The sequence below is a fragment of the Calonectris borealis genome, chromosome 15, assembly GCF_964195595.1.
Source record: "Calonectris borealis chromosome 15, bCalBor7.hap1.2, whole genome shotgun sequence".
Lineage (NCBI taxonomy): Eukaryota > Metazoa > Chordata > Aves > Procellariiformes > Procellariidae > Calonectris > Calonectris borealis.
Window position 1 is genome coordinate 11,580,766 of NC_134326.1, and position 13,246 is coordinate 11,594,011.

Genomic DNA, 13,246 nt, shown 5'->3' on the forward strand with positions numbered 1-13,246 from the left:
TTTTGTTTTGGGAGTGTGGTAAGCTGGTGAGTTGTGTGACCCACCAGCAGGCTTATTCAGAGTCCTGGCTGAGACAAATTTGCAGGCCTTTGGATAATTCTTCCCTGCTCTGATTGTGTCCCCTTGGTGTATCTCTAGTCCCTGGCCTCTGAGACTTGACAATCCTTAAATGTCTTTGCCTCCTAACTGCCTCTGTCAGGAGGCAGTATTCTGGTCGGGGAAACTGAGGCACCAAAAATTAGGACCCAGCTGCTCTCAGGGCTGGGTGAACATCTAGTAAGAGACTCCTTGTGAGGAGTCAAGGTTCACAGAAACTCTTCTCTTGGCTCTCTTGGAGAGAACTTTTCTGTTAAAAGGCTGATTTTCTGATGATAGGCGATACCCGAGTTCTACTTTTCAGGTGGCCAGAACCTGCGCTGGGGATGAGGCACTGGGAAAGCGGGTGACGGGGGACCTGGAGGGGTACGGGCAGCAGGGGCCACTTCTCACCTCCCTGCTGCGCTGCCGGCTCCAGCCAGCGCCTGCCAGCAGGTGCCGCGGGGCGACACGGGAGCCCCGGGCTGTGCTGGGGGCTGCGCCTGGGGGGGTAGCAGGCACCGGCATCCCTCAGCTCTGGTGCATCAGGGAGAGCTTTGCAAAGGTTCACTCTCATCCCTAACTTGTCCCCTTTTCCTTAACTGGATTCCTTCGTGCAGCTAATAATGTGTGCGTGGGCTGCAAAGGCCTGGCTTTCTGAGATGCTCAGAGCTTATAGAGCTCCTCATCACGTCTGTCTTACGGGGGTTCAGGTAAAACTGCCTCTGCTCTTCTCTGGTTGCACAAACACATGTGCACAGACACATGTCTGGTTTAGCCTAAATCACTTAGTTCCCTGATTTACTGAACTTCTTTTCTCTTCTCATTGCTAAGGGGCCACTGGCTGTTTTCTGTGGCTGATTTGTTTTGTGTGAGTGCCATATCCAGGATAGAGAAGCTAACGGTGCCTTTTTCAAGATGCCATATCAAAGGATAAGGGCAAAGGCATCACTAGCCACACTGGGCTGGCCTCCTTGGGCTGGGTCTCCAAATACACTCCAAGTGGGTCTGATGATGGTGTCATATTAACCAGACTGGTCCATACCTTGAAGGGGCAGTAACTGTCCCTAGCCATCATGGGCCCTACATCTCCCCATGCCAGGACCTGTCTGCCTCAGTAAATACAGACAGAGTAATGGCTTCAGAGCGAGCTGTCTAGTTGATCTTGCTTGTCTAGTGCTCCCCCGCCTTCCAGAGGGAAGGAGGTAAGAGGTGGCTCAGAAATGGAAAGGGCCAGCTGAAACCTGGCAAAAGATATTTATTGATATGATTTTTATTTTTTAGAGAGGAAGAAAGATTCTTAATGATGAGAATAAGCTAGCACCTTGCATCTAACTCTGAGGAAAGTAAGAAACAGATTTGTCTGGATTCACTTGTATTAATGCCAGGCCGTGGCACATTGTCTGGTGCATTGAGCTGTGAAGAATGGCTAGTAGGTTTTGATTTGGGCAGACCTAATAAATGTGGGCATGGGCTGGTCATCTCCCCAGCTGCTTCCACCAGCATGGACCACTGCAACATCTCACTTGTTTCTAGCCTGGCATATCATACCTAAACCAGGCAGAGCTACCCAGACAAGTCAGGACATCGGGACAGAGCAATTAGGTTCTTTGGCAGCTGCACTAATCCATTTGCACATTTGCAGTCAGCTCCTAGTTTTCTGATGAGCCTGCAAACCTTGTTCATTTTGCTTTTGCAAGTGTTTTTGTTTATGCTTTGTTCCAATTAAATTGCTGTGAGATTGGGCAGGGATTGTAATAGCAGCCTTATGTTCAATGCAACATCTCTGACAAATATCTTTTAAACTCATCTCTATATTAGTGGCTTTTTTCTCCTTATTGTTTTATCAACAGAGCGATCTGCATACAGCAGCACGGATCCAGAGACAGGATGTCAGAATCTAGATGAAGAGATAAAAGCACTATGAGGCAGCCATGTTGGGTGGTTTTATCTTTGGATTTGTTAAGAAGGCTGCATCTTCTGAACCAAAACTGCCTCAGTTGATTTTGACATGGCAGGGTCTTGCTTTGGCCAGACAAAATCAATGGGTGCTGATGATCTCATCTGTTACTTCTTTTCCCTTGCATTTGTCCAACACTTTTAATCCCTGGTCCTGACTGAGTCTGGGACAAGTGAACAATTATCTCCTGTTTTGCAAATAGGACAACTGAAGCAGAGAGAGGCAAATCTGCAAAGAGACAGGGATTCCTGCTCCTTACCCCCTGCTGCCTCCTGGAAAGGTGGCAGTTCTCCAAGCACACACTGTGAACTTGTAGGATGGGTTAGACCCTGGGAAGGACTTTTAATGGCTGGGACAGTGAAGCAATGGAATGGGGGGGTCTCTGGATGGGATGGATCATGGAGGGCTCTGTATAATAGAAGGTAGACAAATACCTATGAGGAGTATTTTAGGCAGACCTTGGTGGTCTCCTAGGGGCTCTCTTGAGATTCCCATCAGCAAAATATTCTATTTTTTTTTTTTTTTTCTTAGCAAATTTACTGTTTTTTTGATGCTAGCTTCAGGGCAGCCTCTCAGACCTGGTGCTGAAAATTTGATACCACCTACCTGATTGTACTAGTTAATTAAGGACAATTTTTAAGCACCTTTGGTCTTGTGATCACAGTCACCCTTATGTTTCTTTCTAGTGCATCCTGTGAGATAAAATCTTTGCTGTGGTACCTCAGCCTAAAAGCTAGTAGCGTTGAGGCTGCAGGCAATGCATGTTTATGTGACGCATGCATGCTCGGGTTGGCGTCAGTCATGGTGAGTAAGCATGGAGCGAGGCTAAGGCTGAGAATAATGCTTTTTCCTTCTGAAAGGAATTTGCAGTCAGTCTGAGAAGCAGATGCTTTTGAACACGGAGATGACAGAGACAAAAGAGGTGCCACTTACCTCCAGGCTAATGTAGGCTGTCTTGTTGGGGCATGCTGTTCTCTGATAGATATCCCTCACACCTTCCTGCCTGCATCCCCCCAGCCCTCGCTGTGTCTTCTGAAGAGAACTCAGACCAGAACATTTCTGTGTGGGAATTGTTCTGTTGAGAACAACCCTTTTGGCTTAGTCCACTTGGCTAGCTAACAAAAAACCAGCTTGCTAGACTCCTAGGGTCAGCAGACTGTTAGAAGAGACATAATTCATTGAGGTAGCCCTGCTTTTTGATGTGTGACCCTCTTTAATATCTGACCATATACTGAGGAATTCCCTGGGAGCTAGTGGCTCAGTTCAGTGGACCATGTAGTGGTGTTCTGCTGGGACAGATTCCAGCCATGTCCTTCATGCTTTATGTATTACCTTATGGTGCCTCCTCTTCCTTCTGAACCTGAGCAGCTCTTTGTGCTGCCGAGACACGAAGTTGACGGCAGCGTACTCTAGAAGTGCAGAGAACACAAACAGCAAGCACACGGCCATCCAGATGTCTATGGCCTTCACATAGGACACCTAGGAGTCAGAGAGAGAGACTGAGATGGGGTGGCTTCTTCACCCAAATGCCTTTTTGCTTGCCATTTTACATGTTACTCCCAAGGTCTTTGGAAGGAGTTGATCAAGCCGTGGTATGGTTGACATCTGCTCTTGGATACCAAAATCTAGCTCATTTAACATGAATGTATTATCAGGCCACTGAAAATGCTCCTGGGCTCTTAAGTAGCAATAATGCCACGATTTTTAATTTATCCAGGTCTTGATTGTGATGGTTGATATGCAAGGAAAATAGTAATCCAGTCTGATCACACCAGAAGCGCTTCATACCAGGGAAATTCAGTATTATTATAAAAGTATGATGGCCAAGTGAGTAAAAAGCTAGAACGTAGAGTGTGGTTGTTGCAGAGGTTTGTAAGCTACAGAGCTCCTGGCTACTTGGAGCTGTGGTGGATCTTGGGGTGAGTGCTAAATCTTAGGGGAAGTTTTGCTGTTAGTCATAGCAACTCTGCTAAAATTTTTACAAGAGGGGACTGGAATTTGTTCTGCTTGCGCTTAAACTGGAATAACGCAATGGCAGCAGAATGTCTCTTGTGTTGAGCAGGAGGATCTGTGCGGTGGACTACTTATGTGCTGCCCCCAGAAAGTGCACATTTTGCCCCTCTGCGAAGATAAGTAAGTGTGTTCCCTACCTTGGGCAGTGATGCTCGGGAACCAGAGCTCTGCGTGGTCATAGTGAGCACTGTGGTGATCCCCAGGCCAACACGTGCAGGTGCAGCATCCATATTGATCCAGAAGGAGATCCAGGACAGAATGACAATAAGGAGGCTGGGGATGTACATCTGGATCAAGTAATAGCCCATCTGCCGTTCCAGGTGGAAACGAGCTTCTATACAGGTGAACTTGCCTGAGAATGACGGGAGATACATGGAAGATTACTGATAAGGCAGGGTGAGCCTCCTGTTTTCAGCTATTATCTGGGGACTTTCCTTGCATTGCCTAGAACCAGAGCCTTGTTAGAGGAGGAAATTAACAGCTGTTGCCCGGTTCTGAAATATGAATGTACATCAACACAGCAAAGAAAGCTCTTGGCAGTATGTTGTTTGTCACTTAAATTTCACCTGCTCCCTTGCCTCAAAGGTAAAAGAAGATGTTGGGAGAGAAGGTACAGACCAAGCACCCTTGAACAGATGCAGATGTTGCTGGGGACAAGAGGGTTCCACACACTTGAATCTATTAGCTTTTTATTGGCTATATATGTGTATGTCTACTGGCAACATATCTATGTGTATTTATGTATATGTTGCCCCTAGTTGTGTGGAACAAGGCTTGTATCACCAGAGTGCCATCAGACATAGCAAGAGACTCTGGCAAATGCACAATCCTGAATTCCTCTCTAATGAACCCTGCAGCTAAGGGTAAACAGCACTGACCTGTGTTGTAGTGCTTTGTGCAATATCTCAAGTCTTTTTCTTCTTTGAGGATAAACTGAGGCAAAGTCAGCCCATCAGCAACTTGCACGGCTCCTTTTTCTTGCCACTCGAATATGAGATCATTCATTGTGTAGCCAACTGTTGAGAGGAGGGGACAAATACCGTGTGAAACATGTTAAATAGTGATCTGGAAAGGGACAGATTTGTAGAAGAGAGCTATGCTTAGAGGCAGGGATTTATCCTGGCCTTCCTTGGCAATACTGTAGTGAATGGGATTTGAGTTGAGGCAGAACTGCTTATGCATATGGTAAAAGCTAGGGTAGTGACCTGCACTGGAGCTGTGATGGTGTGCAATGAATTGTCTGCAATAAATCACATTTTTTCTTGAATTTGGCTTGTTGAGCTGCCTGCTATTTTTTCAAACTTGACCTCTTTCTCTGAATGAAGTTGTTCATCGTCTCTCCCTCCTTTGGGATAAGTAACATGTACAAGGGGCAAATGTTCATCCAGAGAGAAAAAATCCCATTTGCAGCTGAAAGCACTTTCACCTTTCTCCTCCAAAGTGAAAGGCCAATGTAAATACAAGCAAGCCAGGGCTCCTCCCATGGGATCTTTTAAGGTTTGGCTTCTCTAGGAAATGTCACATTCTGAATGAATGGAAAATCCTGAGCAAGCCTCCAGTGAAGGCTGAACTGGGAATGGGTTGCAGCTGGGCAGGGAGATGGCAGAGGAGAGGGAAAGGAAAAACACGTTGTCTCCTCTCCAAAACAGAGATGTGTGCAGGACTCACAGCTTTCTAACTGCATGATGCACGTCTGTACGTCCATGGGGAAGTTCTTCAGGTCCATGGGGCAGGCCAGAGTCAGCGTGATCCTGAGGAGAGAAGACAGCACAGGGGAATGCCAAACAGTTTGTGTTCACAACAGTCTGGATTACCAGCAAGCCCAAACTCATCCTCTGGACCCCCCAGATACATTTCTAGAGACTGGGACTGTTTGGAAATCTTTGAACAGAACATTTCTGTGTCAGAAAAAAAGAAATTTGGTCAAGATCACACGTTGCTGTGGGGAAAAAGAGAGACTTTGGTGGGATTTTCTGCAGGGAAAATGCCCTGTGGTAAGTCAATATGAATCTCTGTATCTTCCTGAATTCTTGCTGTGCCTCTTGAGAACTCTACTTTTGTCTCTCAAGCTCTATTTTCCACTAGGCAGGCTGCATTTTCTGTGGTATATTGCTGTGCTGCCCTATACCCTGATCTATGCTCAAAATGTTTGTTTGGTTCAACAAGCTGATATTAAATGATTTTATTCTGAGAGCTAAACTTGTGTTATTTGGTTTGATAATGCTGAAAACGTTGTTCCCTGAAGTGTTTAGATTTTTCAGCTTTTTGCCTTGATGTAGAAACAGCAGAATTTCCTGGGGGACAGGAATTGAATTTTTCTATCACCTACAGGAAACTTAGTAGGAGGGAAAGATAGTTTAACTTAAATCCTTACGTTGGAAGAAATTCTTTGCTTGAGTTTAGAGGCATGTTGGGACAGAAGATATGACAGTAGAAAGAATTCACCTGTTCAAGTTTCCTTTTTATGAAAGCAACTGCATTTTCTATATTTAAACAAACACCTTAGTAGAAAAGAGTCACCACTAGCCTTTGCCAACTTTGTTTTTCTCATCGCATCTCTGGCAAGGGACTCCATCTCTGATCAATTAGAGATAAGCCTTCAATTAGATCTTCAGACAAGCCCCTTGAGAAGAATTTACTGTAAATATCTGCCAGATGTGAAACAGGGGTGATTGTGGCTGCGGCTAGGTCATGAGATGCTGAGCACATGCTGGACAAGTGTGCGCTGAGAAGGGATCGGAGAGTGAATTCCTCAAGGATGATTTTGGGTCAACCCAGTGCTGAGCATGCTGAGTCATGGGTCCATGGGACAAAGTCCACCTTCCTGTAAGTGCCTTGACTAGAGTTCGACTATTGCAAATAGTATTAGCAAAGAGCCAGTTAGAAAATGGCAGAGCACTTCAGATGGAAAAATTTTTGTAAAAGGGCAAGACTGTCTTCCTTTTGGAAACACATGCTCTTCCATCATAAATGTCCTCTTTCTTTTTGCTTTTCATAGGAAAATGTACTTAAAAAGAAACCTATATTTTCATTTGGAGATGAGGGAGATAGAAAAGTTCTTTTTTTAAACAAGAACTGAAGTGTTTTCAAGTTTTTGCCTTAAAAACAGTGATCAGCTCAGCCACATTGCTCCATGTCGCTGCTGAGCCGTTGCTCTGTTTTGCAGAGCAACCCCAGGGCTGGGGTGACCCATTATTCTCCCTCTGCACTCCTGCAAACCCACCTGGAACAGGACTCTGTGCCACGCTCACTGCCAAGTTGCTGGTGGCGGTTTTGCTACCTGCCTGTTTTTAGAAATTAAGAAATGTGAGGTTTCCACATTCAGCCAACATGCATGGCAATTCTCTTACTGTTTTGGCCATTAGGCATCTGGTGTTTGGACTGGAACCACCCTGATGTTTGTTTGAGGCTGTCTATGTTGCAGAATTAAGCTGTTTATTCTCCGTTTTACAGCTCCATGCTGCTTTTTCTTCCCCATGGCTGCCACTGGGAGCTGCAGTATGAGATTGGGTGTGCGTACCTTAGGCAAATTCACATTATGCATGAGGTGAAAAAGTCTTCAAGATAGAGTTAAACTTTCCCTATTTAAGCTCATGAAGCTTGATCTTAATTTTACTGGTTTAAAATAAAGAGTGGATGGGGTTGGAAGTGAAGTGAAAGTGGGGGATTGGATTGATTTCCTGTGGGAAATTCAGTGCAATTAGTTCAGCTTCGCTGATAGATTCTTGGATATAGCGAAAAAGGGATAAATGGGAAGAGTTATGCTGAGACAAAGCCGTGGAGCTCTACTTAGCAGTTTCCCTAATTTTTTTGTCAGGAAATGCAGCAGCTTTCAAAACATAATTTTTCATGGGCTGCTACTAGTTTTCATGTAGCACAGCTGGTTTTAGGCTTGTGTTAGTATAATATCTCCAGTAATTTTACATTGGGGATCTTAACTAATCTACTAGTGAGGAGCAGAAGTCCTCAGTCTGAGAAAGGTAGAGATGAGCTATATTCCTTCCCAGACCAACCCACTGTTTCAATATGCTTTGACTAACACCTTCCTGCTTATTACTTTTCTGCCTGTTGTAGAAGAAACAGCAAGTGGCGACCATCTGGCTGAAGGACCCACATCCTTCTGCTCCAACATGGATTCAGCTACTGATGTAAGGAGGTATTTCCCATCCTCCCTTTTCCACTCAAGTTTTTTGTCTTCCTTCTGCAAATAAAACTGTTTCTGAAAACAAATTTCCCAGGTATAGTTGTGTCTTAGCAGATCTTGAGGACAGAGCTGCCTGGGGGTGTGGAATTACCCCCAGCTATGCAGTGGTCTCTCCTGTCCCAGAGGCAGCCCAGCTCATGGTGTGCAGTCTCCATGCCTTTCGAAAGCACCATCCTTCTCCAAGATCCTGACTTCTAGAGGGAGACATGAGGCACAGGAAAACTTTTCTCTGTCTCAAGCTCTTCATTGGTGTGTGATAGAGCACTGCCAGGCTGCCCAGTCCTTTTGGATGGGCATCTTCTTATTTAACCATGAAGAAAAATAATGGTGTTTCTCATGCTTTCTTTTAAAGGAAAGCTACTAATACAAAATGAGAACTTGAGGCTCATGTAGCTTTCCCTTTCCCAGAAGGATTCCACACTTTTGCCAACCTCTTTTGCTTGGGGTGGCTGGAGAAAGACCTTTTCACATGCAGCACATTATTTTGCTCTCACAAGGATGTGCTTATGTGCTTAGATCTGCAAATAGGGAACTGTATACCTCACTACTTGTAAGCACAGGTAAATGCTGGATATAAAGGTCCAGATGAGGGAGCTGCTTAATGACCTTTTTCCTTCTTTTAGCTTGTGTAGCTGTATTTAACTAAAAAAAATTCAAACAATATTGGTCAGGGAAACAAGGATATATTTCACTTTTCAGTTATTTTTGTGTGAAGGAATCTGCCCCAGAAGAAGGATGAAACACAGGCACAGGCTGCCCGCAGAAGTCGTGGGACCACAGTCCATGGAACATTTCAATTTGACCAGACAAAACGACAGTCAACCTGATCTATTGTTGTCAATGGTCAGGAGGAGGTTGCATGGGAGACCTCCAGAGGTACCTTCCCACCACATTGCTATGACACTGTTAATTGTGTGATCTCCCGCTTTAAAAACCCTTAATTTATTTTATGCAACGCCATAAATTCTTCACTTTCTCATTTTAGGCTTTAACAATGGGAGTTTAGCTCTGCCCTCCCCCATCTTGGTGGAGCTCCTCCTATTGAGTCACCTCACCTGATGCTGTAGAGGACATTGCCATTTCTGGAGATCCTCAGAAGCTTGTTGTCTGTGGTAATCTCATGGAAATGGGCCCCTTTCTCATTAGCGAAGAACAAGTCAGGCTTCCAGATGGAGTCCAGCATAGAGGGGTCCAGGTCCAGAGAGTCATCAGGGTATTCATTGTACGCCAGCCGCGGGTCATTCCACTGCTGTCGCAGGAAGATGTTCACCCTGTAATCCTGCACGGTGTAAGCAGGGAGCGGAGAAACACAGTTAGTGCTCAGAACAGGCTGAAAGTCCTGAGAACTGGGCAGCATGTACTAAAATCATTCTCAAAAACAAACTATGTCTAGGCCTATGTTCCCAAGATATGGCAAGCCTTCTTGGCATTATTTCTCAAGGAGCTGTCATTATTTTTAGCTCTGTAGCTTACAGCTATCTCATAGCATGAGCAGCTGCCTATCCGTGCATCCCTCCGTCATAGCAATTGTCAGCTGCGTGTGAAGTGCCAAGACCTCTAGTTTGAACCTTGGGGATGGAGAAGCGATGTTCAATTGCGGGGGTCGTAAGGGCTGGTATCAGCAAGAGGACTGTTGCAGAGGATTAAGGGGGAAAGGACATCGAAGCCAACTTCCTTTTAGTGTTGAACCATACCATACTGTGACTACCTGTGGTTCCTCCAAACTTGTGAAAAGGCACAGTGAGACGGGCAGTCCATGGAAGGGCTATTCTCTGTGTGTTCACTAATATAAGTGTAACTCAGATGAACTGGTGGGAGCAGCTGCCCTCGGTGAGAGTATGCGAAGATGGGAGGGATGTGCATGAAGTCTGCTTTCCTAATCCTAAGTGGTGTTCTGGGTTCCACTCTTTAATGTCAAAATGTCATAAATGCTACAGATTTTACAGTATGGCGGTCTCCTTTAATTGACGCTAGTCCCCCAGCACTATGCGAAATGGTATCTGCCTCATAACCGTGCGTCTTACAGCTCCCCCAAGTTCCCCAGGCCAAGGCTGGCTGCTGGGGTAGAGCTCAGACGCTCTCCTGGACAATTAAAGGCAGTTTCTATTCTCCCTGTCTGACCAATAACTTCCCAGGGTGATCTGCGTGCCCCTTTTCTGCTGAATTTCACATAAGAAAGTGAGCCAACATATTGAAATGGGGAGAGGATGTGCCAGCTATCAGGAGAGGGATAAAAGCTCTATGTTGATAAATTAATTAATATTTTCTGAGCATAGAGGCAGACTGCATCTGAAAAGCAGCATATAATAAACCAATTTCACTGCCCTGGCCCAAACTAATAGTTGCTATAATGATTCAGGGTTTCTTTGGTGCCTTTCTAGTACTAATGTACTTTGAAGACTTTTATTAAGAGACAGTTAATGGAGGTGTCTGACGTGCTTGCTGGTATCTGATACCTGCTGCAGGGACTAGGACCTTTCTTTCAGTGAGACTGTTTGGCATCTCTGACTCTGCTATCAGGCCTGTTCTTTCCATCTGGAGAGCACGAAGCTCTGGAGTTGAAGGGTGCACGTGGAGGAAAGTCTTTCTGATGATGTTGCCGCAAGTGCTCGCTTGACTATGAACCTACAGCCTCTTGTCCAGGAGGACATGACTTTTGTGGAGTCCAGTCACACTGGAGGCTTTGGAGAGGATGGTGTCTTGGGTGTTTGTGCTTTGGGGGCAGTTCATAGCCAAGCCCATGGTCTAGAATCTGTTTCAGGCCACTTAGTGCCATCTGCATCCTCGGAGCACAGAAGCTGCTAATGACATTAAAGATTGTGACAACAGCAAATGGACCAAGGACTTGATGCTAAAAGGAGCAGACTTCTGAACATGAAAAAGAGTTGCAACACTCTCTCCTTCTGCTGATATTCCAAATGTCACCTTCAAAAGTCCTAGTGGGTCCCTCTGACTTAATTATTTATCTCTGTTGACCTTGGATAATGTGTCTCGAGAAAATGTGAATAGCTGTGGACAGCTAGGAACCAGGGTCTTAGCGCAGGACTAGCAATCATACAAACCTGAAAAAGGAAAGCAACCCTGAATCTCCACTCCCCATGGCACACAGCAGCCCCCTGAACAACTTGTACACTTTCAATTCTCCCTTTTCTGTGTGTAAAGATCTGCAGCCCTTGCAATCAGGGGAAATCAATGTCACTGACCTAATAGGTAGAAAGCAAAAGGTTGTTTTGCTTATTCAGCTACCAATAAGTTGGATGCTAGCAGGTCCGCTCCAATTGGGGGCTTATGTCATGTACAACACAAATTGAACTCGTGTTTGGAAGAAACCTCAGTAGTAGCTGCCCAGAAGTGTTCTCAGCCTGATGGAGTTTTGGAAGGGGTAGGGAAATGGAGCCAATCTCTCTACAACAGCCTGTGCTGCTGCAAATAAGCTTTGTTGCTGGAATAAATTCACTGCTTCAGCTCCAAAACTTGCCAAAAGGAAAGGAAAGGGTGAGAAGAGAGGTGTAATGTGTTTTACGTTGCCACCACAGCAGGTGTAAGAGGCCATAGACAGAATGACCATGATGAAGGATCTTAATTACATGCTTGTGGGCCAAATGAAAATTACTTTCTCACAGTAGATGGCTGTGAGAAGACCCCTCCTAACTAACTCATCTCCAGAGACCAAGTGTCCTGTACTCATGCCCTACATCGGAACAGGCCAGGGGCATGTTGTGGATATGTGGTGTGAGAGATTGCACCACCTCCGTCCAGGGGATGTTCAGCAGTGTGGTGAGTAACTCTGGTGCGTGCTATTCTTTGTGCTCCTCCTTTGGAGACAAGTGTTTGCAGTGGATGGGTTTCTGTTTTGGAATATAGACACCTGAGCATTTACGTTGTGATATAAAAAAGACAAGGACAAAGAAATATAATACATGCACTGAATGCAATTCTCTGGCTTTCCCATTTTTATGACATTAATATTTTACCTCTCTGTGTGTGTGTTTATGAAGATCTTCCTTCTCAGTGGGTTTATTCCACAGTCCTGGCCTGGCCACTGAGGATGGTTGTTTCCCCTCAGATGCCTTTTCCTTTATGACAGACAGCTGCATTGCACTGTAGTATTGAAGGTGCTGAGCAGCCTTTTAGATTTCTTGTGTCCAGGCTTATTTGAACGTAAATGTAAAAACAAACACCGTGACTGCAAACTAGACATGACACTGCCTGAGGAGCCAGCAGAAGGCATGGAGAGCAAATGGGGTATGCCTGTGGCTGTGACAGCCCTAAGATAAGGGTTGCAGTATTCTGTACCAGCTAAAGGATCCTATGTGTTGAAAGCGTCGTGCCTAGGCATTGCAGTCAAGCTGAGAGGTGATGAGCTGAACAACGCTCATTTGTTGGCTACCTGGAGATATACAGTGTTTCTCCTGGATTCTGTTGTATGAGATCTTAATTAGCACCACCAAGAAGTCTCAGTTATTCCTAAATGATGGACAGAACGGACCAATTTCTGATGTGAACTTTCAAGCAAAAAAAAAGGTTTTACTGGGGCTGCAAACTCAGCAAAAAAAAATCTCTTTCTCCGTCTCTTTCTTATCACTTAAGTTCCTCATTTGTGTGCCAATCACATCCAGGCATTGATTATCTTGTGCAGCCTGCTCCTCTGGCTGGTTTGGGAGTGGGGAGCAGCAACTCTGTTGTAAAGGCATTCAGGAGCTTTGCAATTTGGCACAAAGGCATTTTACTCCCAAGGGGGAAATGACACAGGGCAGGAAGAAAATAACTGAAGTGATCAAAGTAGTTCAATTTGATAACGCTGAAATGAAATTCTGCTTAGTGGCCTCGCAAGGAGCCAAGGAAATGGAAGATCATTTCAGACTGTTCCTTCCCAGGATACCACAGTCTTGGCATCTGATGATGAGTGAGCTGATGAAAGCAGTGGCAGGCTGGAGGTAGTGCTGTGAAGAAGGGATGGAGGCTGTCAGGAAACTCAATAGGTTTCAGCGCCT

General features: G+C 45.2%; 1 protein-coding gene across 2 annotated transcripts in view; it reads right to left on the reverse strand.

Annotated features, from left to right (window-relative positions):
* GLRA1 (glycine receptor alpha 1) overlaps window positions 1-13,246 on the reverse strand; it is a 38,481-nt gene that overhangs the window by 1,748 nt on the left and 23,487 nt on the right. For both annotated transcript variants that reach the window (XM_075164225.1, XM_075164226.1), the window contains exons 4-8: window positions 9,308-9,531; window positions 5,717-5,799; window positions 4,927-5,064; window positions 4,186-4,400; window positions 3,368-3,514 (exon numbers count right to left, since the gene is read on the reverse strand). In XM_075164225.1, the coding sequence (XP_075020326.1) occupies window positions 3,368-3,514; window positions 4,186-4,400; window positions 4,927-5,064; window positions 5,717-5,799; window positions 9,308-9,531 (807 nt within the window). The remainder of the gene's footprint in view (window positions 1-3,367; window positions 3,515-4,185; window positions 4,401-4,926; window positions 5,065-5,716; window positions 5,800-9,307; window positions 9,532-13,246) is intronic.